At 40.0% G+C, this 27,517-nt stretch overlaps 1 protein-coding gene across 1 annotated transcript; it reads left to right on the top strand.

Moving 5' to 3' along the window:
* The first annotated feature begins 15,022 nt into the window (after positions 1 to 15,022).
* Positions 15,023 to 19,098, top strand: LOC146574004 (keratin, type II cytoskeletal 8-like). The gene is made up of 9 exons (XM_085273534.1): positions 15,023 to 15,427; positions 16,728 to 16,936; positions 17,035 to 17,095; positions 17,198 to 17,293; positions 17,402 to 17,566; positions 17,676 to 17,801; positions 17,891 to 18,111; positions 18,201 to 18,253; positions 18,362 to 19,098. The coding sequence occupies exons 1-9, from the start codon at positions 15,104 to 15,106 to the stop codon at positions 18,448 to 18,450; spliced, it is 1,344 nt and encodes a 447-aa protein (XP_085129660.1). The 5' UTR covers positions 15,023 to 15,103; the 3' UTR covers positions 18,451 to 19,098.
* Positions 19,099 to 27,517: the final 8,419 nt, after the last annotated feature.

Below are 27,517 nucleotides of genomic sequence, written 5' to 3'. Positions count from 1 at the left end.
AACAGTCAGTGTTTATAACAGCATAGTAACAGCAGAGCTGAAATGAAAGTAGTAGCTATAAACTCAGGCTTATCATGCTTTAGATATCCTCCCAGAACTTAACATGCCCAGCTTTGCTCTAACTGAATTTAGTCAACACTGCATAAGGTTTCACTTTGAAAGGATGAGTATGAGAAATGTACACTGGGCACTTTCATTTGCTTTCCTAGTAGAGAGTTAGATAAGAACACATGATACCATCCATGTCTTCCTGCATATTAACTGCAACCTGCAGTTAGTGTAGCTTAGCAATAAGCCTGGAAACAATGGGAAGCAGCTAGCTTAGTCAAAATGCAACAAAATCCAAGCTCAGTTAAATTAAACACAGTGATTGTTGTTATGTGCAAAAAAACATAGCTGGAAAATGAAAACTAACCATTTTGTGGACTTAACCTCTGGTGGGAGCAGTTTCTTTCTCAAGGATGCTGGTACAGAATTTTTAGTGCTGTAGTTGCTTTCAATGTCTTTGTGAAATACAGCCCTAAAACATTAAACCTTAAACTTGAAATAGCAAAATGCTAAAAAGAAAGAAAAATCTAAGCAAAGTAACTTAACCTGTCCGCCACTGCAGATCACACCCGACAGTCCTGTATCCCCAGTGGCCTCAGTAATTCAGACCCAACCAGGAATAGGTCACAAGTATATTGTCTGGTGTATATGCTCTGTGGTATCTGGTTTCTTTTATGATCTATTCATGCTTATTAACCCAGCAGCCTGTTCTTTATTATTTTATACTTGGTCTTTTTATAAGTACTTACTGAAACTTAAACCAGTGGGTGATGATTTTATTGCCTTGTGCAACCATCTGCTCTGAATGTTTTTTGCTATAGCAATACTCTGCTGTGACACACAGAACAGCACGGCGCTGCATCGTTTGTTGGCCCATCTGTCCCAGAAGCTGTAGACCAGCTACTGTATCCATAACCTCAGGTCCTTGATGCAATTTAATTCATTAATTCAATGTGATGTTGCAACATTCATTCAATCGGTGTCATCTGCCCTGAGGATCCATTGTACTACATTGCAAGTACGCTGTGAATAACAGACTCCTCGCAGCAGTACTGCTGGATTAACGTGCATCATTCTTGTTGAAACAGGAAAAGCTGACTAAGCCACAGGTCGCTGTGTTGAAAAGCACTGACACTGCCCCATTGTGTCATATCTGCCCCAGCACCCCTTTCAGGCCTGTGAAGAAAGACTTTGTCAGAGTGACAAGCACAGAATTTATCATGTCTAAACAAATACTTACCGTAACAAAAAGCACTCATTTCCTAGAAATACCATAAGGTACAGGTGTGAGGTGTAGAATTCAGGATGGATGCACTGAACATGCCCCCTCAATATTTAAGACTCATGCATTTGACGCCTCAGCTCTATAAAACCATAAAAAATAAAACAATTCAAGGGCATATGTAGAAAAATGTTTTTTTCAGAAACTGTAGATCTACTGGGATTTTCCCACACAACTATTTACACATAAGTATTTCAAGAGTTAAGGGTCCAGTATGAGCAAAGTGTACCTAAAAAAGTAGTCAGTGAATGTATCTGAGGACACTTTATTCTTGCTGAAAGTCATCTAAGTTTTGAGACTCAGTATTTGCTAAGTGATTGTAGTGCCAATTCACATAGCACTTTGTACTGTAAGGTAAAGACCCTGCAGTATCTGTGAGAAAGATCCAAAGATCACATGACTGCCTATGAGCATGCACTTTGTGACACTGAGAAGGAAAAACTCCCTTTTAAGAGGAAGAAACCTCAAACTAGCAGGATCAGGGAGGGGCAGTCATCCATCACGCCCGGCTGGGTTGATGGAAAGAGAAAAGAAGAAGAGGGCCTGGGCAGACAGGACAAAAACAGAGAATGGGAGAGATGACTTTAAATTATAATGACATGTTGCAGTCATTTAGAAAATAACTGAATAATAGCAAAGCAAAAATAGAACATTAAGTCATGCCTGTGTGTGTGTGTGTTTGTTGAGAATAATTACATGAAATTAAGAAGGCTTATATTATATATTATCAGCCTAATATTGTAACAATTTAGGATGATTGAGAGACTCAATTAAACACATTAAAGTCATAAGTCACCTAGGCGCTTTTCTTTACATAAAGACATTTCCATCACAAAATGAGGCAGACTCCACCCGCTTGTATTTCCCTCCCAATGCTTAAGCGAAACCTACACCCGTGCTGTGAGGGGTGGGGAGAGGCTATAGTGACAAGAAATATGAAAGAAACTTGGTGGTTGCTGTGTTTGGCTGTGTGAGTCACTGATAGCTTAGGGGGTTAGAACATGTCTGATATTCACAGTTGGTATTTCTATGTTTATGTTATGTAATCTATAGAATGCACCCTTGTCCAACAGCTGAATTCCTTTGAGAGTAAACGTGTTCATGCCTGAATGACATGAAATAATAAATGCTTTCTCCGTGCCACCCACCTGCATACATGCAAATCCTGTAACACTGCGTTCTTAAACCTGTATCGTTACATTAAGAGATCTTTAAACAGTATAAACAGCAATCTAATACTTGCTTTAATCGAATTAGCTTGACACTGCAGTGAATTTTCCGTCAACATGCCCAGCTCGTAATGCACCTGAAGTAACTTTTGTATCACGTAGCCAACCCAACACAAAAACACAGGGCATGCATAAGCCTACTAAAAAAATAGATTACTAAAGTAGCCATGAGTCAGATCATTAGCTCATGAAAGACAAAGTTTTTTTTTCTTCCCAGACTTGTTCAAATGTCTGACATAAACTTTGGCATTGCTTTCAGAAGATAATCAACTTATTGTGCATGATGACATCATTATAAATCAAAAATCTAGCCTGAAGTGGTGACTGATCAAGTTATAACAAGTGCCTGCAATGAAACACGATGACTTGCATCATGTCTTTCCAGTGTTTTTATGATTTAGTGGAGTGAGCAGATTTAGTAGTCTCGGCTCTCTAAAACCACACTAGCGTCAATTTGGGTAATCGCTACCACAATTAGTCTCATCTAGAATTTGTCTGTACAAGTTCTGACACATAACGTTTTAGATGTGTTTCTTTACTATAAAAAAGACCTGCTATTCAACTTGGGTAACAGGTCTTAATGCCTCTGCAGTCTTGGGGTGGAGGTGACTGACAGATAGAGGATGCACATCAACAAAAAGCAAGGGTGAATATTCTGGATGCCTGCTAGAGGTGTGCCTCTTTTCTTTTGTTAAACTGAGGCACGCACCTGCAGCAGGTACTGCTTTCTGAAGATATTATTTCTTCGGGTCATGATGCAGGACACTCACATTGCATTGTGACAATTTCTTGCAGGTACCAAATGAAATTTCATTGCACTGATTTAATCCTGGCCCAGGCCCTCAACTTTTTGGATCTTGAATGGCTTCTTTCCAGTTCTAAATTGAACATAGGTGTGATTGTGAGTGTGAAAGGTTGTCTGTCTCTCTGTACGGGGTGATCGTGTCTCAAGAGTTGGCAGTTCGTCTTGTAATCGGAAGGTTGCTGGTTCGAGCCCCGGCTCGGACAGTCTCGGTCGTTGTGTCCTTGGGCGAGACACTTCACCCGTTGCCTACTGGTGGTGGTCAGAGGGCCCGGTGGCGCCAGTGTCCGGCAGCTTCGCCTCTGTCAGTGCGCCCCAGGGTGGCTGTGGCTACAATGTAGCTTGCCATCACCAGTTTGTGAATGGGTGGATGACTGAATGTGTAAAGCGCTTTGGGGTCCTTAGGGACTAGTAAAGCGCTATACAAATACAGGCCATTTACCATTTACCCCTACAGGATATCTCAGTGTAAGCTGAGATTGGATCAAGCCCATTCTTGCAAACCCAAATTGTATAAGTGGAAGACAATGAATGGATGAATGGAAAATCACCTTAATTGTAAATTTGTATTTGTTGCAACACTTTCTCATCCATCCATCCATGCATACATACATCCTCTTCTGCTTGTCCAATTCAGCATCCTATTCCAACTACCGCAGCTCTAGAGGCAGGGTGGACAAGTCACCAGCCTGTCGCAGAGATTTTATTCTTATTAATTAACAGGTGTATAATCAACTTAATTGGGCCAGTGTTGGCCTAGTAAAAGTAATTTTAGCAAGCACAATATGTCATTCACACCTTCCCTGCACCCCTCTCAGCCATCCAAAGCATTCTTATGTTTGTTTTACTGACATGTCAGAAAAGTTACCTGGTTTATCAAGGCTGTCAGCTGTCATTTTTCACTGACTGAAAAGTTGTTCACTCCCTGCGGGGCATCTGTAGAAGGCAGAAGGAAAAGGACGCTTTGGTTAAACTGCTGCATAACTCTGGGGCAACTGACAGCAGCACCAACTTGTCAGATGGAACCAGTTTGGTTCGAACCCTGTATTGACAGAACTGAGCGTCTTTCCCTGAAGGCAACCACCAATTATGATTGGGTGTGTAGCTCTGAGAATGGAGGAATGTCAGAAGATCTTTCTACAGTTAAATTTTTACTTCTGGTGATAACAGCACAGACTGGTTTTCTGTTTGTTCTGTGCTAGTGATGAATCCACAAAACAACAACTAAAGGCCAAATATTCTTTGCTTATTTGCATGCAGATTAAGTTGTATTGTTTTGGTTCTCAATGGTTATGTTGTTTTCCTAAACCCCTCTTTGTAAGAGCATGTGTTTAGTTAGCAAAGTTTGATTGTGTGTTGACAGAAATGGTGTGTAGGTATGCCAGAAGATAATATTAAAAAGTTGTCCCTATGTTTTAGCCCTGCGACAGACTGGCGACCTGTCCAGGGTGTACCCTGCCTCTCGCCCTATGACAGCTGGGATAGGCTCCAGCGCCCCCCGCGACCCTGAAAAGGATAAGCGGAAGCGAATGGATGGATGGATGGATGGATGTCCCTGAGATGCAGGACAGTCATATTGATTATGCTTACTGATTTATTCAAGGTAGTTCATGCATGAAGAGCTGTTCTGCATGTTCAAATTCTGATCTGTCTGTAAATCACTCATGGTGAGATAATTAAGGTGTGGGCCTCCCCTCCACCCTTAATCACTGATGTTCTCTGATAGAGAAACAGAAGTATTTCTCTTTGTGTTAATCTGTGTCTGGGTCTCACACATAACTTTCACTCCAAAGTATGCACGGGTGTGTCTAATGAACGTTTCCTGGTGTTGCATAAAAGAAAGAATGGTTATTTCAGCTGCTCTGTCGCCACAGCGGGTAGTGGCGCACATTTGATTTGGCAGAATTTCACATTGGATGCCCGATCCCAGTTATCATATGCTGAGAGGCGGGGTACACCATACAAAGGTCACCAGTCTGTCACAGGGCTATTACGGAGAGACAGACAACCATTCACAATCACAAGGCCACTCCTACGGCCAATTAAGGATCACCGGGAAACCTAATCCTGTGCAGGTCTTTGGTCTGTGGGCGGTAGCCGGAGTACTCAGAGATGACCCACAAAGACACACAGTTTCTTAAATTCAGTCTCCCTCTACTTAGCACAAAATGCTTGTTTTGAAAAATTCATGTTGTGAAACCATATATGATCATAATTCCCTGAAATGATCTTCCTGTAGATGGGGCAACCTCATCTTTCTTTATTTGCAAGTTTGGAGTAAGTAATATAGTTTCTTACAAAAAACCCCATTAAAATGTCTTGTTTTTCATCATCGCTACCTAAAAGACTGCATTATATTTGTTTTGGCAGATTTATTGAACTATATTTCAGCATGGGTTTTAATATTTGCTTGTTATTATGTGAAGTAAGGCCATAGGTTTAGCGTTAGTGTCATTTAAGCGCTGATAATCAGCAAACTACAGGCATCCTGATGGCAGAGTGTCTTTTATGAGCACAAGTTAATAATTTACTACTATCAAAGCTGGCATTCACAGTGTATGAGGCTAAAAGTGCTGGGAGGTTTGATGGTATCTCCTCGCTTCTCTTTTACTTGTTCAAACAGGCAACTCTGCGGGTATATGCAAAGCAGGCTTCTGTTTGAATGCTACAATTTTCTTATTCCAGCCCCTCATTTACTGTAACATTTACACTAGGCGCTATCTGAATTATCACTATGAACACGCCCAAGTGTGTATGTGTGTGAGTGCAGGCACACACATACAAACACACACCACAAGCTACGCAACAGACATTATAGAGGAGACGTGTAAGCAATGATGAGAAAGTGGTTGCTAGGCAATACAGTAATAATAACAGTAGACGGCAACACATCACCCAGCATGAGTTATGGTGAAGGAATGTTGTTTGTGTGATGACAGGAAATACACTCATGAGTTAGTTTTACTATATATGGCTATTAAAGGATATTCCTGTTCATTTCACCTGCTTAAACCCCAACATGCTCAAACTTGTACAACACGGTATGAAAAGAATAAACAGTAAATTCTTGCATGAAGTCATTATTAGTCCAACATATTCAGCCTCAAATCATGATGTCATGATGGTTCTAATTCTCTATGAATAGGGAAGGCTAGCACAGTTTACTCTGTGAGAGGAGAGTGAGGTGTCACCCTTTGACTGCGTGTGTTTGACTGTAGTTTACCTGCACAGCCACACACACTTGAGTTAACCTGTAGGTTTCAGTGTATGTGAAGAGCGTATAGGAGTAAATTCTGTTGCTCTCTATTCAAGGTAATGATTGATAAGGAGGCTGAGGTCGGTGCTTGCCTTGTGTAATGTGCTGAATTGAGTCACTGACAGGACACTAACGGTGCTGAACCACCTCCGATCGGGCGGGTGGTGTCCTCAGAATGTGCGTGCTGCAGGCAAAATACAGGGAGTGCAGAATTATTAGGCAAGTTGTATTTTTGAGGAATAATTTTATTATTGAACAACAACCATGTTCTCAATGAACCCAAAAAACTCATTAATATCAAAGCTGAATGTTTTTGGAAGTAGTTTTTAGTTTGTTTTTAGTTTTAGCTATTTTAGGGGGATATCTGTGTGTGCAGGTGACTATTACTGTGCATAATTATCAGGCAACTTAACAAAAAACAAATATATACCCATTTCAATTATTTATTTTTGGAGCTACTGGAGCTCTCTGCCCTTTACCAATCCAGCCACGGGCCCATCCATCTGGCCCATCAAGACTCACTCTCATTTCATCAGTCCATAAAACCTTAGAAAAATCAGTCTTGAGATATTTCTTGGCCCGGTCTTGACGTTTCAGCTTGTGTGTCTTGTTCAGTGGTGGTCGTCTTTCAGCCTTTCTTACCTTGGCCATGTCTCTGAGTATTGCACACCTTGTGCTTTTGGGCACTCCAGTGATGTTGCAGCTCTGAAATATGGCCAAACTGGTGGCAAGTGGCATCTTGGCAGCTGCACGCTTGACTTTTCTCAGTTCATGGGCAGTTATTTTGCGCCTTGGTTTTTCCACACGCTTCTTGCGACCCTGTTGACTATTTTGAATGAAACGCTTGATTGTTCGATGATCACGCTTCAGAAGCTTTGCAATTTTGAGACTGCTGCATCCCTCTGCAAGATATCTCACTATTTTTGACTTTTCTGAGCCTGTCAAGTCCTTCTTTTGACCCATTTTGCCAAAGGAAAGGATGTTGCCTAATAATTATGCACACCTGATATAGGGTGTTGATGTCATTAGACCACACCCCTTCTCATTACAGAGATGCACATCACCTAATATGCTTAATTGGTAGTAGGCTTTCGAGCTTATACAGCTTGGAGTAAGACAACATGCATGAAGAGGATGATGTGGACAAAATACTCATTTGCCTAATAATTCTGCACTCCCTGTAGATAAACCTGCTTCTGCAAGTTTTCTGTGTGGCTGCCCAACACTTAATAGATACATGGGGGCCTTTTCCTTTCTATAATAGTCCAACATGACGTACCCACATGGCGCATATAAACAAAACACTGGTGAAAAATGTTTTCCTATGGTTAAGTGATCTCTTCTTACATGCTTGGAAAGGCCTGGTTTTAGGAAAAGTTATCCACCAGTGCTAGGTGCTACTAAACCCTCACACAGCTGGTTCAGCTGAGTTGCATACTAGAGTGGCTAATAGTCATCTAAAGATTAAAATATGACGGAGAACTGAAACCTAATATAACCCTGATTTAACAATGGAGCTTGCAAGGAGCTAGGCCTGGTATTTGGGAATTGAGTGAGACACTGATTTATTTAAGCCAAAAATATGAGGCTTTTACCTTCAATAATTTTTGAGATATTCATATTCAAACATTAAAAATATTTGATATCATTTCACATCAATCATTTCATATGTCCAAACTTTGGACAGCAGCATATTATTAGGCAAATTATTGCTGGTCGATCAGAACGTGTTCCAAAAATGGAATGATTTGAGATGGAATGACCCATGTGCAAAGCAAAATAATGGGAAAAAAATCACACAGTGGCACTGTTGTATGTAATGCAAAAGGCTGAGTCAGGCTCAACCTTTTCTGATTTCCGGACATTCAACCAGAGCTTGCTGCAACTCCACTGTGACTGTCTTAACTCTGATAAATGGGAGAGACGCTGCTCGAATGCTCAGTCTAAACAAACAGAAGGGTCAGGCCAGCCAGGTGTGCAGGCCTGTGAGGCTGTAGTTACAAGCAGCACTGCTGTGAGATAAATAGTACTGGCATGCACTATGAAAATCCAAACATGCTGAGGGTTAATAATAATAACGGTTAAATATATGACAACTTTGTTATATTTGTTAAACCTCTTAGCATATTAAGATTTGCAGCAAAACAACTGCTAAGGCTGCTGGGAATACCGATAGTTGGTAGGTCTAGTAGGCAAACTGAAAGCTTGAAAGAGTTTGAAAGTTTGGGCGATCACAAAAGTCAGTTGGATTTTGTAGCGGCTTGCTTTGAAATTTGATCTCTCACACACAAACCCACATACCCACAGAGAGACAGAAAGACACACACAGACGCGCGTACAGTTTATATTTGTTCATCACCTCAGACAGAACTGATGCTGTTCAGTTGTGGCACAACTGTTGAAACAACATAAAGAAAATAGAACAGAAATGAGAAAACAGATAGTGCAGGTACTGACTGTGACATCAAAAGCAGGTGTTTTCAAATGCCCACAAGCAAATGAGCTGGTTGCTAGGCTTTCATTTGGCTAGACAACTTTCTTCCCGGTGTGACAAAGGGTGAGTCATCGAGTTAGTCTGCCGTTTGTGCCAGAGTTCCCATGCGTGCCTACAACAGTAGTAAGGTGGTTTTTGAGCACGTCTCTGTGTGTTTCTGTGCGCGTGCATGTGTGTACACTACAAGTTAAAATGTTAAAGTCCAAAACTGTAAAGCAATATCTCTTGGTGATGTCTTACTGAACTGCGTGGGTATGTCTGAGCGTGTGTTAGCATGCCAACAAACTGTCAACATTGTGACTGTGAGAACTTTGTGAACAGCAGCAGCTCTGCAATGCAGCTTAGCATCTTAGCATCGCTTTGTTGCGTTAACCTTTATAAATGTGTCCCAGTTTAACCACATTCTCCTGGTTTGGCATCTACAAGATATTTCAATGCATGACTTGTGGCTTGTGCTGTGTTGTAAGGGTGTGCACCTTGATTTTTTTTTTTTTTTTTCCAGGTGGTGAAATTCTGAGGCCTAAGAGTAAAATCCAGGGCGACATCACTCCCTCCTAAAGAACACACCCACAAACTTAAGCCAAAGCAAGCACAAAGGGGGCCATTGATGTGTCCAAAGGTTTTGGCTTCTCTCTTTTATGTCCACTATTCCTTTCATGTTTAGTCAATAGTTTACATTTGATTGTAAAGTCCACTTAATACATACGGCTTTGATAATTTTCTAGCGAGAATACAAATGAACATTGCAGAGCACAGGACAGAAAATGTGTGCAATTCTATAACATGGAAAGAAATGTGCTTAACATAGAGTAATTGTGGTGCTGTACAAAGACACTGAAGTCACAAATGAAGAAACGTGACCCTGTTTCAGATCTGGATTAAAGTGATCAGACAAGTGTGAATATCTGTTGGTATAGAAGTGAGAGAGACAGATGTACATCCTTTATTAATTCAGTTGCAGAGAGAAGAGAGAACATCACAAATTAGCTGTTTATATGAGCATACTTTATCAGTATGCTAATATACAGAGTGGTACAAATATTCGTTCAACAGGTCAACTTGTGGCAGTGTCTTAATGAATTTCTTTGGATTTCACAGTAATCAAGAGGTTGAATTATTCATGAGTACCAATATTTACTATGAAATGAATATCCACATTAATGCTTTGCTAGGTATGCATTTGTATCACATAATGTTATAAATGCAAGTATTTACCAGGTTACTAAATGCTTCTTAGACAGCTCTGTGTAACTTCCTGGTTTGCTTATGCACAACAAATCTTTCATGATGATGCTATCCTAGCATGGGTGGTGACTTTGTTTGACTTCAGGTGTATCGGCCAAGTTTCTCTGGACCCCCCGAACCCTGGACTCTAACACTAACACACAGTTAATTCTATATTTGTTGTAAGTCTACTTAACATCAAAGGTCGATGTAGCTTGCTGATGTTTCTGTACCCAGTGGTTTAAATGCAAATCTGTATGTAAAATATGTACGTATGCAGGCACGTTAAACGTAATCTAAAGGTTGATATCTGGGTAAAGAATGTAAATAAAAGACACAAGGGCATGCATATTTATAATTCGTTTTTTTGTGGGCGGATGTCATGCATGGTGGTTTTTACTATTAAAAACCACCATACGAAGAATTTGGTATCACCTCTCTGAAAAACTCAAAATAGTTTTATAACTGGTGAAACTGTTGCACAACTGTTTCCTTGGTCACAGACTCAAGAATTCGTAAAGATTAGACTTATTAATCAGACTTTCACAACCTGCTTATTTTGACAGGAATGTGCTCCACCCAAAGTCACATCAGACACGAAGATGACTATCTCACCCACAGTGGACAGATAGTGATCTGATAAACTAAAAGTAAATAAAGTAAAAGGAGCAGCAATTGTTTTAATTATTAAAAGGAGCGACGAAATAATTATGAGCGTCCATTCCAGCTTGACGAAAGAGAATGCACTTTGTTAAGTGCGTTAAGAAAAGAACTGAGTTCAAACTAACAAGATGCAAGGCATAGCTGCTCAGCAGGTTTTCTGCAGCTAGAGGCAAGGCCAGAGGCTAAGCTTCAAAACAACAATGGAAAGTTTAGATCACATTAACAAGAAAAAGAAAATGCGGGTAACGTTTCGGCTCATCAGAAGTGGAGTTCCTTGTTTTGTGCTTCACTTTTACTACCAAACTTTTCTTTGAACTGGACATGAGTAATAAACAGAGAAGGTTGCATGTTTAGCAGATTTTCAATTACAACCTGAAACATTTCATTTTTTAATATATTTGACTTGAATAGGGATCATAATGTAGAAAATGAACATGTTGTTGTATCTAGTAAGACTAGGAAGTAGCAATACTCAGATTCAAATTTTATGCCACCTCATCTGCCTAGATGCTGCTTTATGGATGTAGTTGTTGTCCTAACCATGCAGCAGCGTACCTATTAGTTAACATGTGCCACCAAGTGATCCTAATAAAATGTTTCAATGTGGTGAGGTGGGAACAACTTCTGAAATCAACTCCCCCAGCCTGAACATAAATGTTCAGTTTTGTTAGTATGTTGCCTTAAATGGGATACAGCAATGCAACTTACAGTACTAGTTAGATACTCATCTCAAATGTGCACTGCATTCACAGATTGAACATAGGTTTCATTCACTCCATTTGATTCCTTATTGAAAAAGTCAGTATGAAGAGGCATAGCCTACCAAACCACACCTTCACAGTGTAAAACTGTCCACACCCTGGTCACACATACTACAGTGGTACAAAAGGGAATTCCAGAAACTAGGTTATAATATGTGCCGTAGTTTTTTTTTGTTTATGAGATATAAAATTATATCACTTCACAATGGCACTTTTTAAATGTTTTGAGACCTTTATTCAACCATAACTTGCAGCCTATCACATGTTCCGTCAGTCAGGTGTGCAGCTGGAATAGCGCTGTTACTGAACTCCCCATAATTACTGAGCTATGCTCTGATAGTTTGTTCCTTCACAAGTATGTAAGACAGGCACGAGAAAGCCATTCAGAGTGGGTGGAGACAGGTTTTTAGAGTAAACACTGGAGCCTGGACACATATAAAGAGTTGGTCACAGTTCTTGAAGCCCAAAAGAAATAACACTGACACATTTTAACTCATTTTAAAGGCTTTATACATCTTCACAGGAAGCCTGACTTCAGTGTTTTGGGTTTTGCACTTCAGATTACTCAGACTTGACCAGCTTGAGCTTTTTAATTGTGACAATTGTGTGACAAAATTTAATTGTGTGATGGGTCATGGCTGATGACATTTTAAACAAAGACAGACAAAACGTATAGCGATAGTGATCTGTCGTGATCACTTTGTTGCTACATTTACCAAGATTTTATTTGAATTTTTTATTTTTGTCTTTGCTTTTCTACTGGAACTGCACCACTCCTAATTCCTGTTTATCAAATATCTCAATGAAACAATTGTTTGGACCAGATACCAGGGCCCCACCCTGTTTGGTGATTCCTACTGTGTGGGTTGACTTATTGGCACTCAAGTTTGCACGCTGAGAATTGCTGTGAAAATACCGCACAGCATTAGAGACAGCACTGAAACTGATCTGTTTATGCAGGTAACATAATCCCGGGTCTCTAACTGACTGTAATGCAACTGTTTGAATTCAGTGAGATACAAGAGTGGAACATGCATTTTCTCAGAATCACAGCTGGGCAGCAGCTAGTTGAGCTTTTAGAGTAAATTCCACACCACGGTAGAAATTAAAGGCATGTGCATGTGAAAAGTTGGGGAAGAATGAAAAAGAATGCAGAAAGGTACAGAGGTGAGAAACTAGTGTGCCAGTGTTTAAGTATGGGAGCGGTGGGTGCGGTCAAGTAAGCACAAAAAACAACCACTCAATCTTGAATGCACATTACTGATTCATGGAGCAGATTATTTTCAGTCGAACAAGGAAGAACAAACTATAAGCGTAAAGCATTATTTTATACAACAATGTTCTGGCAGCACTTATGTTGAACTCTGCCTGGGGCATTTGACTAAATAATACTTTATTCTTGAAGTTTATTCCTTTCTTTGCAGTAATCCATGCTTGAATCTCTCAGGTTTGCGTAAATACTGATAACACAGATGAGTTAAGATGTCTAGAATCAGTATTCAAAATGCAAAACAGTGTAAAAGCAAACAAGTCCAATGCAAATGTGTATTTAACTAGATGCACAATGTGATACATGCACTTTTAATTGTAACTACAGGAAAAGATTGTTTGAAGTGAGTGCAGTTTCATGTTGGATTCTTATTGTTTCTGTTGTGATGCAGATGCCTCATTTGCATTTGCATGTAGTGAACTATATGCAGTATATTTTTAAAACTTGTTTTAAGGACTGTGTGGACATTTGTTTTGCTATAGCTATAACTATACTGTACTGTGCAGCATGCTAACACAATGCTAACACAATGCTAACACAATGCTAACAGCACGCTATTCTTTTAGACGCAAACATTTCTCTCTAGAAAACTAGCAACACTAGGCTGGGCCATTTGTTTTGAATCATGACAAATGTCTTTACAAATGGCAATCATAGATGGTAATATTATTCGACTCCACGTACCAGACCATGTATGGCTGCGGTGGTAGATCTGTTATACTAGAATGGGCACTGGTACATTCAACTGCTCATGAATTTAGCCTGTTATAATTAGGTGAATATGGAAATACAAACTTGCTAAATATCAGGTTCTTATAATGCTGTTCGGATGATTGGTTGGGAAATGATTTGTTTGGCAATGCTTCCAATGCTACCTTGATGCCAGGGACAGTAGTCAAACCGCGGGTGCACATCTCAGCTACATATTCTGGCCTATACTCTCTAATAAGTGTTTCATGAATGTCATTACTGCTGAAAAGATTTCATTGTTCATGAGAATTTTAGTCACTTTCTTGTGCTTCCTAAAACTGATCTTGACTTCGAATGATTTAATCGTAGTTTTGATCAGAGAGGACAATACAAACGAAGTGAATACTAGTGATAAAATAGCACATACGACTGTACAAGCACCATCCAAATTTTGGTTATTTATTGATGCATTTTGTTATGATGTCAGTGAAAAGCTTACACAACTTAAACAGTAGTTAGGGTGGAGCCAGCTTCATCTAATTAATATATAATGATGGGTTTTTTTGTTTTGTTTTTTACAACTTTTGGACCATTGTATGGTCTGATCCAGTGCTTTATGTTAAGGTGTTACTAAGAACTAATCAGTAACTGTTATGGTATGTAAGATATTGCCATATAAATTTAGCAAAGGAAAAGTATGGTATGTGCAGCATGACACATGTCACACTTAAATATATTAACCTGATTGCATCTGCTAAATAGACAGTACATAATGAATGCACTAATGAGACAAAGAGTCATAATTTGAGTAAAGCTTAGTATTACTTTGGTGATTTGTTTGTCAGTGGTTGGAATATACAGTATGTGCATGCTTTGATAAGAGAGGAGAAAGCTAGTTTATATGAAAGAATGTACATATCAAGACTACTTGTGTGTTGGTAGTGTATAAGTTTATGTATTTTGTGATATATTTTGACTGTGATTCTAATTTTTATCTTTTGCTTCAGTGGATGCAATAATAAACATAGAGAATCCATAAAAGGTTTTCTTTGTTGTTTTTTTTTATTCCACTTCACTCGGCTCTGCGTTACTTGTTTGCTCCTTCTCCCTTGTCCTGTTGCAGGGTGTGTCCAGGCTTATCTCCCTGACAATCCCTCCCTACCTGTTTTACAAGACTGGCCACTCCTGTCATTGAGAGCAAGAAGCGTGTAAGCTGAGGTGGAGGGAAGGCTTGAAAGCCAAACTCAGAGGGCAGGTGAAGATCCTCCCACCAGCTTGTACAGCCATAAAAGCAGCGAGAGTGTGCTGTCAGACACTCAGAGGGACTTGGCTCTCCTTTTGAAGACTTCTCAGCGTCAGTTTGCTTCTGCTCAACAAGTTGAAAATGTATCAACCCAGGAAGGCAGCATCAGTAGTGAGCTACAGCAGCAGCAGCAGGAGGTCGGTTCCCACCTCAAGCTCCTACTCCATCAAGAGAACCACATATGGTGGTGTTGGTTCGGGTTTTACTCCTAGCATAAGTGCATCAAGCAGTTATGGCCTTTCTAGCCAACCACTACTTGGACAACCAATCACTGCTGTCCAAGTCAACCAGAGCCTGCTGGCTCCTCTGAACCTGGAGATCGACCCCACCATCCAGGCTGTCCGCACCCAGGAGAAGGAGCAGATCAAGACCCTGAACAACCGCTTCGCCTCCTTCATTGACAAGGTTTGTTCCTCTGATCTCTCTGTCTGACTGCCTGTTCTATGTACAATTTACTGCAGGCCTCATTATTGTGGTACAGAGAACTTGCATGCCTCTTGGGCCAGATTTATCTCTTGCTTCTGCTACACGTGAATAGTTCAAAGTTTTCATCTTGGATATGTGAATGAAAACAAAAAGAATTAGAAAGTTAAAAGTAAGTGAATTGTCTAGCACACTAATGGCAATCTGTTTTCAGACGAGTACCACACTCAAAATGCAAATATGCTCTTGACATTAGCAGAACTGACAAAGAAAGGCAGTTGTGACTCTTATCTGGGTGGTGTATTCACCAGTGTCTTACAGCCTTTGCGATTAGAGAAGCATTTGAAAACCTCAATTCTGTCAGAGGTCATGACAGAGTTGATTTTAAACTAGCAGCTCCATTTAAAATCTGCTCTGAATAACAGCTGGCTTATAGCCCCGTCCAAGCCTATCTATCCACTGTCTAAACATGGGTGGCGATTACAATGCAACGACTCGCCTATTCCTCACTTGGCAGACGAGCACAGGGAACAGGGAATTATCTGCACTCTGTCTGCATAGTCCAAAGTCTGCAATTTGCACATTGCACTTATCACCTGGTTGTTATAGGCAACATGAGGACAGAGCTGCAAATCAGCCTTTACTTCATATAGATGTTACAGTCATACTGTCTGCACTGATGGGAACTATGGGTCATGGGTTTCTTCGTGTGAAACTGTAAATGGTATACCTTGACACTCGGACACACAAAACAACAAGTGCTGCAATTCTTTGTCTTCTGTGGTTTAACTGCCACACCCAGTTTTTATGGCTGGAGAGCCAGTGTGGCTTTCAACAATGCACGTAGGATGACTCATAGCCAAATTGCAGACCCAATAAGAGAAATCCTCAAGGCCACGTAGACGTTGGCGAAACATCTGCATGGAATATTCTGCATTATTTAAAGAAAAGAAAAGATAAAATGATACGCGTTCCAAAATAAAAAGGCCTAAAAGTTTACTTTAACACTTTTAGTGTACATTTGAAGAACTGCCTTCACGAGTCACAGCTGTTGTGACTGGGGCGTGGCAAGTCAAATAGATGTCTAGCTGCTCACTCAGTAAAGTTGTGCAATCTTTATATCTGATAACAAAAGTGCTGCACATTATACCCTTCTTTAAAAATTAAAAGAACCAAACCACCAAACAGACCTCAAGCCACATTCATATATGATTCAACGTTAAAAACACATGAAAATGATCAGCATCTGATCTTTTGTCTTAAATTTTGTGCTGTTTTCCAGGTGCGTTTTCTGGAGCAGCAGAACAAGATGCTGGAGACCAAATGGAGCCTCCTGCAGCAACAGACCACCACCCGCTCCAACATCGACGGCATGTTTGAGGCTTACATTGCCAACCTCCGCAGGCAGCTCGATGGGCTGGGTAATGAGAAGGTCAAGCTGGAGTCAGAGCTGAGGAACATGCAGGGCCTGGTTGAAGACTTCAAGAATAAGTAAGTGTTTACATGACACATATACCGACCAGCACCTCCTCTAAAGAGCAGACATAAAAAACGGAGAGGTGCTGATGTATTGCATTGTGTTCCAACAGGTACGAGGATGAAATCAACAAGCGTGCAGCAGCAGAGAATGAGTTTGTGCTCCTGAAGAAGGTGGGAAAATGTCAAGATGACCCTTTAAGTTTTTTAAAAAATGTGTGACTTTTGATGTGGTAAAAGTGACCATTTTTTGTTTGTATGTGACATCATTTCCAGGATGTTGATGCTGCCTACATGAACAAGGTGGAGCTGGAGGCCAAGGTGGATGCTCTTCAGGATGAAATCAACTTCCTCAGGGCTATCTATGAGGCTGTATGTAGTTTCTAATGTCTAATTTAACCAACTTATTGTGATTTCTTTTTTTGCACCCTAATAATTGTTTTTAACTTAACTGTTTTCCATAAACAATTTGTTCTGTAGGAGCTTCGTGAGCTGCAGAGCCAGATCAAGGACACCTCTGTCATTGTGGAGATGGACAACAGTCGCAACCTTGACATGGATGCTATTGTGGCTGAAGTGCGTGCTCAGTATGAGGACATTGCTAACCGCAGCAGGGCTGAAGCTGAGAGCTGGTACAAACAGAAGGTGAGGGAGCAAAGCTGATGCTCATCCCCTCTCTGCTTTTAATACACACTACAAAAGGTCTACTCTCTGGATTATGTTTCTGATGCACCTTGTATTTTTTTCATAATAGTATGAGGAAATGCAGACCTCTGCTGGACAGTATGGTGATGACTTGCGCACAACCAAGGCTGAAATCGCTGAGCTGAACCGTATGATTGCCCGTCTTCAGAATGAGATCGAGGCTGTCAAGGGACAGGTACATTTCAAGGCCTTTTACTCTGAGTACACCTTATAGTGTAAAAAGATTGGCAACTATTAAAGAATGCGTGACATGATTCTCCACAGAGGGCCAACCTCGAGGCTCAGATTGCAGAAGCCGAGGAGCGCGGTGAGCTGGCAGTGAAAGACGCCAAGCTCCGCATCAGGGACCTGGAGGAGGCTCTGCAGAAAGCCAAGCAGGACATGGCCCGCCAGGTGCGCGAATACCAGGAGCTCATGAACGTCAAGCTCGCCCTGGATATTGAAATCGCCACCTACAGGAAACTGCTGGAAGGAGAGGAATCCAGGTGAGATAAACTGAATTGTTTAGTTTCATGGCCCATGCATTAGACTCATATCTAAATTAAACACTAACTCTCTATTATTAAACCATTAGACTGGCCAGCGGAGGCGCCAGTGCAACCATCCATGTGCAGCAGAGCAGTGGTGGTAAGTTTTTTTATAAAAAAAAAAAAATCATGTATAAAACGTAAGCTAATAGATGACATAGAGAGGATGGATCATCACTTTACATTCATGCTTTGCTTTCTTCTCCAGGACTGTCCAATTCCTACGGTGGTTATAGTAGCGGTGGTGCCATCACCAAGTCTACAGTGTCATCTGTCAGCAGCAGAAGATACTTCTGAAGTCTTTCAAAAAAGGAGAGCCGTCCCCCTTTCCCTTCAGAAACTCTTGAACTTACTCTAAATCTCTAGCTTTTTCATGGTGCTATTCAATGCTGTTAAACATGTTCAACCAGAGTGCTGAATATGCCCCCAAAATCTGTGATTCCTAACACGGAAACTCTTGACTTTGTTCTGTTCAACAACATTGTAGCAGGAGTTTCTGAAGGGATTCTTAGCCTTTAACACACAAGGCCCAGGTCAGTTAGCGAGGGATCATTTTGTTTCTTTCTGCACTGACTTCCTGAGAAAAATAAATAAATAAAAAATGGAGTGCTAAAAACTAGGCAAGGAAAGACCTTTAAAATCGTGTCAGGAAGAAGAGCAAGTCACTGACCAGATCTGATCACTGGAAAAAATACAGGAGTTTGAAATTTGTGTCTTTACATGTTTACAGTTAAACTTTGAACTGATTGGTTATTGTCTCGCTCTTTTTTTTGTTGGTTTTTTTGTTGGTTTTTTACTGTTCTGTTCATTTTTTCCCTGCTTGGTTTTGCTTTCAGACTAAAACTACTTTGAAACCAGATTTATTTTGTAAAGCGACACGACTGAGTGTTGCTGCAAACAACATCGAATAAATCCAAATGAAATAAATCTGAGATTAAAAAAAAAGGTTGTCTCTTACTCTTGTTATTGTTGTTGTAAATGAAATTATTCCTGACTACTTCAAGCTGAGGAAGTTTTTTTTTTTGGTTTTTTAAACAGGAAGATTTCTTTGCTGAGATTTCACATGGGGGCAGTGCTGCCACAGTTTTAGACTTTGAACTCAACCAGGTAGCATTCTCCAAATATCAAAGTCATAATTCATGTTTCAGAGGTTTATTACGTTATCGCTCAGAGTGATCACACAACAGCTGTAAAAAGGACAAAAAATCTGACCTTTTTAATCCAACAATCACTTTGACAGACTGCTGTGTCAGCAAAAGAGAATATCTGTGTAACATGAGCAGTAGAGATAACAGAAACGTAGCGTGGGAGGTTTCAGTTGGGAATTTACTGCATCTGCAACCATATGACACAAACATAGAAAATAGGAAGTGGAAGGCTCCAAAGCAAAGGGTTAGGCAAACAATGGCATTTCTATGATGGTAAGAAATAAGTAATGCCGCAAATCTACGTCTCTGTTTTTCATATTGTGAATGACTTAACAATAGACCGCAGGCTTTTTCTCTAAAATATTAGTTTGTGAAACCAACATGCCTCAATGCTTCAGATTAGAACAATAACACTCTCCACAAAGAGGTGGACAAAAGAGTAGGGAAGAAGAAACACAAGTACTACAGTCTACCCTACATTCACCACGAAATCCAAACACTGTGTCAACATACAGTATTTATATTCAACACATGTTGCAGAACAACTGCTTGCAGGATTTTACGCCTTGACCTTCATATTGTGTGAGCTCAAAAACCAACAACAAAACAGGCCGAGTTATTTTTAAGTGTGCTATTTTCTGCACACTCAAAGGTGTATTTTTAAATGTGCCTCCCGCAATTTAAGTCTACATTGGCAGGTTAACAAGAAAAATCCCTTTTATTAGCTTCACCTGGAGCACAAAACTTCTGGCAGTGATCGTACAATTTATTGACTTTAATCCCAGAGGAATTAACGTCAGATCGACTCAACATAATTGTTCCAGACACACGCCAATTGCTGTATTCACTCGTGTTTTCACGTTAAACCAGTTACATCACAGCTGAAACAGTTGTGAGGGAGTTGTCTTTTCACCCTGAGGTGGCCAGAAGGAAATCACACTTCCTACAATTATAAATGCTACATTTATCCCCAGGACAAACCAACAGTTTTGGCTGAAACACGTTAATACTTGCACAGCTTGCATACCTGCTTTTCAGTGGCACGGTGTTTCCTGCTGTGCAGCACTGTTATTATCCAGTATATGTCTATTTGGGCAATTAAGACAGACTCAATGAACATTCATTGGCAAATGAGAACAGCTACTCCTGTAATGTTGAGCATGAAAACACAAGAGGCGCAAGGATGGAAAGGCACCGGTCATTAACCTCCCTGGAGAGACTGTAGAGTCTATGAGCAGCTTGTCCTTGAAAAGGATCAGTGGTCTTATTGTTTCACACGTAACAATTTCTCTGTGTCAGCAGGGATGGGACAGAAAACAGGTACTGTGCCCCCGTTTTCAAGGAGAGACAACCTTGCAGGAGCACAGATGAAAAAAAAAAATGCACCATCCCCTCTAATTAACTAGGCTATTCTTTTTTATACATATATAGATAATCAGGATAATAATAGTGATCTTGAACAATAGCAGAAGAATTAAAATGATGACGAATGCTTGAATTAGAACTATGGTGTCTACAAGTACGCGTGGCGCTAACACCTGCGGCCTCAGACAAGTGTGGCTGCAGTAGAGAATAAATCAAAAGACACGGGGGAAAAAAGAATTGTCTATGCAGTACTTACTACAACATATTTGTAGTAAAACACAATTATCTGATAATAAACGCCATTTTAAAACATATTTAGTGCTAGGTGAACAAATTCATATTTAAAAACTCACATTGTTAAATATTAATATATTGATTTTAAACAGGATTTGTTCAGTATTACAATAAGTTCCTACTTTTTTTTTTCATTTTTGTTACACTCTGGGTTTGATAAATCTTCAGTTTAGAAGTTTAGTCTTCATTAATTTAACAAATCTGAGAATAAATATGTTTGTTTACAAGAACCCGCTGAACCTGCTGCCTTTGGATTATAGCAGTTAAAGCTGATTTGTAACATGGCATCAATTGTGTTTATAAGTAATACTTTTGAAAAACATAGACGATGCTACTTTTAGCTTCTCCCTTTGCTCTTCCTGATGCAACCCTGATGGATTTGTGTCTTCTCCCAGGATTCAGCTGGGACGTTTTTCTTGTTAGGCGAATTTGCGAACAACTACACTATTAAGCCACTTAAAAAACATTCACGCACCTATATAAAATTATTTGACACAAAGGTCAACCAGTGATGAGAGTATAAAGATCAGCCACTGTTTACAGCATTAGCAAATTCCCTGGTATAAGGCAGTCATATATTTTATTAGAGTAATAAAAAAAAGCTGCTTGATGTAAGTGATTGTTAATAGACCTTTGTGTGTGAATGCATGCTTATGAACATTACAAGTTTGAACTTTTTTTTGAACTGCTAACTGGGTGTGAAGACTAATTATTTAGAAATCTTACAAGGCATGTATGAGCTTTTATATTCAGACAACACACAACAGACCCGAGAGCACAAGATCTCATTCAAAATGAAGCAAATTTCATTAGGAGTCAGATCTATCATAGAAGATGACCTTTGTTTTCTTTGCCCTTACTGCTGTGTGAAGAAACACACTAATGAGCTATTGATTAAAAGTGGGTGGGTGGGTGGGGGGTGCAAGCTCTTAGACAGCATTGGAAGAAATCCTCCGGAGTGATAGCCAAGACTGACCGGACCCTTAACCCAAGTCCTGCACCACGATCGATAAACATTACACCTTCCACAAACCCTAACACCTCTGCCAGTGCTGGTGAATATCAGCAGCCGCGACTGGAAACACCAATAAGCTGTGCGCTGCATGTGGAGTGAGCACGGGTCAGATCACTTAGTGTCTCTGTCAGGTGGTAATGGGGGGGGCAATGTGTAAGTGTGGGAATGTGGACTGAATTTGACTCAATCCTGAGTGCAGGACTGAATTAAGGACGTGGATGCAAATCCACATTTGCTAGATTGACATTCTTCAGCCACTGCATTTGATTCTGTTTCGAATCATCTAATCGGAGAATCCCGACTGTTTTGGCGTCACACCTCCGGCAACATTTTCTAAAGATGACTCTTGTCCCATCAGCGTAAACAGACAAAACCCCCTCAAAAACAGGATATATCTGACAAAAGGGGAAATATTTACAGCTATAATCTGCTGTAACAGGTAAGCAAGTGAAAGTCAAGGTTTCACAGCCACAGCAAGAAGCATGGAGTAATTGGAAACATGCAGACGGAATGAAGTTCAATGTTAAAAAAAAAATCTTTAAAAGAGAAGAAATCAAAAAAAAGAAAAAAAAAGCAATGTTTACAAATGTTGGACCTCAGCTGTGTTATTCCAGTCTGTCCTGGTACAACAAAATGAGGTGCGTGTGTAATGTCACGCTATATTAACCCAGTCAGTCCACAGCAGGTGAGAGATAGGCTGTCTTGTGTTAGCGCAGCTGCTTTGTGCCCTCCAGCTGATCTGTTGTAGCTCCTTTCCAGTGTTCAGACACTCCAGCTCTTAAATAGGGTTAGATTTATAGTGATGTCAGCTCTGTTCTTGCAGCTTTGGCCTCAGTAAGAAGCCACTCTTAAGGAATTTTTTCCTTTTTCGTAATTCTTTTATAAAATTTGCATGTACATTTTGGGTGTTAAGCTGTAAAATATGTAACACAATCAGATATTTTCGATTAGTTCTTAATTGTACTTATTAAACAATCATCTGTCCATTTTCCTGAATGCATATCCAGATCAGGGTCATGGGGATATCTTAAACAGTGATAACTAATTCATAGCGTTTTTTCAGTTCCGTTTCATTGGATACAAAGTGATGCTTCCTCTTTTCTTTTGACGCTCGCCACAGAACATGCATTGAAGCAATTGCCTGAATGTTTGCTTATGTATCCTACAGCAATATTTCACTTCTCCGCAGGCACTGGCTCTGTCGTCAGTGACAAGGCACCGTGTTTGAGTGATGGCGCTGTGAGGCGGGACAGACTGATGTGTGGAGACAGATTACCTGTGCCAGGGCACCTATACCAACCTATTCAGCCTGTGGGAAATGATAGATGCCCGGACTAATTTTAAACTCTGAACTAAATTCCTGTTACCAGAGGCAGTGACGGGGAACTGGGACACAGCTGGAGGGTATAGATAAGACCTGCACTCACCTGAGCCTCCACTCTTTCGGTGCCCTTTCAGCTGCCGCGTCGGAAAAAATAAAATAAATAATGACAGGGCATAAATGACTGATTGAACTGAGTGGAGAGTCATTGGGGGCACGTGCTTGTGATGTTGGCTTTGGGCAGCAGCAGTAAAACAATACTATATTAAAACAGCGCAGCTTCAAATACTGATTACAAGACAAAGAAATCATTTTTGTTGACCTCCCAAATTCATGCAACAACTGAAGAAATCCAGAAAACCTTAAAAACTATTGAATAAAAACTTTAAAACATGATCCCCGGAGGATGAATAGTGAATTTGGTGATCTTTGTCTTTTAATTTTAGTCCATAATGAGGTTGCTAACTACTAATGTGAAATGGACTGCCATGAAATGTGCATTATATCCTGGTTCCTAGTGAGTCTTATAGCACCGCTAGAATCTTGTTTTCACTTACCCAATAAAACAGCTTAGACCTCCAAAAATGATGGGACACTGGTGGAGAAGTTGCAGTAGCACTGTCACCTCATAGCAAGAAGGTCCTGGGTTTGAACAGTTGGCCGTAGGTGTGAATGGTTGTCTCTCTGCCCTGTGAGACACTAGGCAAGCAGAAGAAAATGAAATATCCTAGGATATTTCCTCATGATGTGCGCGTCTTTGTTTGTGCTGGTTGTCATAAGTCTTCAAAAATATACAATTTATTTTGTATTTTAGTGCCAACATTATTTCCAAATTCTTATTTTCTCCAGTATTTTTGTTTATTGCATTATAGGAAACCCAATCACAGTGTGCCGTTTAGCACTTCATAAAACAAGATTGTGAACGTGGTGCCATTTGCTCAAAGGACCTCTGAGCCTAGCCTGGCTGAAAACTGAAGTTGTGAGGCGTAACATACTTACATGTAATGTGAATGCAATGTGATTGTACCTGAGGGGGAAAGTGCTTAATCATTTTAATCCCAAAAAGATAAGCATTTACTAAAAATGCTGTTCTTTGTTAAACTGCTGTTAAACCGAGAGCTCTACCATCACTACTGCTTTCTATCCTCTTATTTATTTATAGATTTTTATCTTTGATAAAAGTAAGCTGAGAGTTAATCTTGTTTTTGTTTTTTTTTTGGCTTGCTGAGAAATGATTCTTTATAAACAGAAAAAGCACAAATTTTCTGCTTTAGTTAGAGTGAATTGTTGAGTTCCACTGAATTTGATTTGTTCTTATTAGACCAAAAAGGGAAGAAAATTAGTTTGAAGTGCTCGTAGCTTTGGTGAGATTATTGGAAGCATGTGCTCTGTTATATCTCAAGCAACTTTAATGCTCCTCTCTTATTTATTAACTAGTCAGAGAAAAAAAAATCCCTTTATGGTCTTTCCATAATTTATGTCCTGTGGCTTTATTTCCTGGGTTACAGAAGTAAATGTGAAAAGCAATATAATTTGAATAGAACTCATAACCACAAGGTTACCATAAGGTTACCTTGTGTGCTGTTTCATGCGTCCATCCAGGTTTCAGCATGTAGGTAGTTTCATAAAAGAGAGTTTATACTTTGCTGATAAGTTAGTGTGAGTCATTTTATTTTATGATTTACTAGATGCTCTTTTCTTGGGGAAGAAGGGAAAAGCTAGTTGATAGTCTAATTGAACAAGACTGCATGTGGGGAAGTTTTCCACTTGAGGCTAATATAAAATAAAATAGTAAACATCTTAAAACTACACATATAATACCTCAGCACTCCTCAGCACTCTATGCAGCAGAACTCCTATGTGCTTAGTGATCAAGACAAATTTATTTGTTTTATCTCTCACAAGCAAAGATGTTCAGATAGGAGCTTCCCCTCTTGCTTCCACTACGACGGATATTGGAAAACAGCTTCTTTTTTTTTTTGCCTGTCCCATTTGGATCTTTAGCCATGAGAATTGTTGTCTGAAGGCCAAGAAAGATGCCAAGCGGATTTATTTTACCAATTGGATCATCATGACCATGCCATATCGGTCCATTTGATTGACCTTTATTATAATTAGGTATTTATTTGATTTGATTTTCAGTTGTTACAGACGGGACAGACATGACTGGGGGACAGGAAAGGGAGGAAGAATGAACGAAAGAGCGGGAGAGAAAGAAAAACAGAGGGGAGAAGAGATGGTGAGAAGGGGGAAGAAAAAAAAGAAAAACAAACAAAACACCTGGATCACCTGTATGGAGATAAGAAAAAACAGAAGAGAAAGCAAACAAAAAAGTACAACACCATCACAATAAACTAGCTAACAGTAGATAACAGTAGATACTAAAAAGTACACGTTATTGTGCAGCACACAAGATCGACAGCGCACAATGTGCTTTGAGGTAGCAGCCAAGAAAGGTGTAGTTTGTGTCTGTGTACACCAGTGTGCACACCTGTGTGCATCAGCACACTTGTATTCAAAAGGTTTCTCCATGTAATGATCTGCTAGGGAGTGTGAGGAGCCATAGCCCCGTCCGCCAGAGCATGAAGCAGGTATGGAGGAGATCCAGGCCCCAGACATCCAGAGGCCCCAGAGTACGAGGACCCAAGGAGGACCACCAGGCAAACGGCTTTATAGTGACTGGGATGATTGTATGTGGCCAGTTTGCACACACTTCAGTGACTGATCAGAACGTTTTTTCAGCTGCAAAATGATTAACTTTAGCAATTTTTTTCTATTTGTTTCTTTCTGTCTTACTCGCTCTTTCTTGATCACATGCTTATTACTTTTTTTTTTTTTTTACCATTTTATATACATTTTTGAACAGGACCACGTTAATTAAATCACAACATGTCATCTATGAAGTATCAGCAAAGCTTTCATGTGTAACCAATTAATGAAAGCAGCCTTAAAGTTGTATGTATGTTTTCATGAGCACTGACAACGGAAACGTTTTTAAATGCAGTATTGATCTGATAGTCCTTTGGGCTCTGTGGAGACAGGATATAAGACTCATTATCAGACAAATCAATGGGTTTGCTAATGCTGATTGGTGTCTTTAACTTTGCAATCTATAGCAAGGAAATCTCTATCTAGGCTTAAGGACATAGTGCATTACAGAGGCATTACAGAACAGACCGATTTGCGAAAGCAGGGAAAGGATACATGGAGGAAATTATTTCAAACTTTCTAGTTTTAGTATAATTTTTTAACCCCATATCTGACTTAAGTAAGATCAAATTTATCTGGAGCCCCATGCAGTGTGAACAATAAAGGGAACAGGACAAATACACCTGAGCACTTTAGAGGCTTCTCAAAGAGGTTGCTTAACACTCTGCAGTTGTATGTTTTTCTAAGGTGCTTAACAGATCTGTCAAAAAAGGTTTCTTTTGACCTAATTTCATTATTGAAATTAGGTCAAGAGAACCAGCCCTGAGTTATATTTAACTCACAATGAACAATGAAATGAGTTCTGCTCAGTGTACACGCTTGCTGAAATGGATGAAACCATTTCACAGCTATCCCCCAGGTGAGTCCTGTCTGTCGTGGTGATGGAGGATTTCTCCTGGTATGTGCAGATAAAAACAGTCCCAATGATCATTTAGCCATCCTGGCGATCGCGCTCCGTCCACCTCATCCCCGTGTCTGATCTTCACACTACAACCTCCCTGCTCGCCCGCCTGCCAACACCTCATGGGGTGTTTAAGGGAGATAAATGAGCGGCGGCCTTATCGGGTAATAGATATCCTATAGTGGAAGTTGGATAATTGTTCTGTGTTTTCATTCTCCCTTCCCTCAGAGTTTTTTATGGCAGTAAAAGGAAAAAAAAAAGCTCCTCTGGTCATCACTTCATACACACCTACAACACTGACAAACACAGGGGAGGATATTTCAAGAATTTCATCAATCCAAAAAGTGAGTTATATAGAAGTGTTTTTGTAGATTTTAAAGTATGTAATCTATTTAATAAAACACATAAATAAATAATAGTGTGTGTGTGTGTGTGTGTGTGTGTGGGGGGGGGGGGTCTAATAAATTTGGGCTTTTTTCTTCCAAACATGATTTATTTCTGCACAAAATCTGAATATCGGCCAATTCAAAATTTGACTAAACGTCGTCTAAAAGCACAAACTCCCGGGATTCAAATCATATCCTATTTTAAGATATGAACACCGAAGCAAC

Source organism: Mchenga conophoros, linkage group LG5 (assembly GCF_057382185.1).
Source record: "Mchenga conophoros isolate Kocher_MC1m ecotype Shallow Benthic linkage group LG5, M_conophoros_male_GT1.1, whole genome shotgun sequence".
NCBI lineage: Eukaryota > Metazoa > Chordata > Actinopteri > Cichliformes > Cichlidae > Mchenga > Mchenga conophoros.
Note: the sequence above shows the minus strand (reverse complement) of the source record. Positions and strands in the feature narration are given on the sequence as shown.

What these genes read in the sequence shown, in the direction of transcription:
- LOC146574004 (XM_085273534.1), top strand. Translation starts at nt 15,104, where the DNA reads ATGTATCAACCCAGGAAGGCAGCATCAGTAGTGAGCTACAGCAGCAGC. An exon ending in TCGCCTCCTTCATTGACAAG is followed by an intron (nt 15,428 to 16,727) that starts GTTTGTTCCTCT and finishes GCTGTTTTCCAG; the next exon opens with GTGCGTTTTCTGGAGCAGCA. An exon ending in AGTTTGTGCTCCTGAAGAAG is followed by an intron (nt 17,096 to 17,197) that starts GTGGGAAAATGT and finishes CATCATTTCCAG; the next exon opens with GATGTTGATGCTGCCTACAT.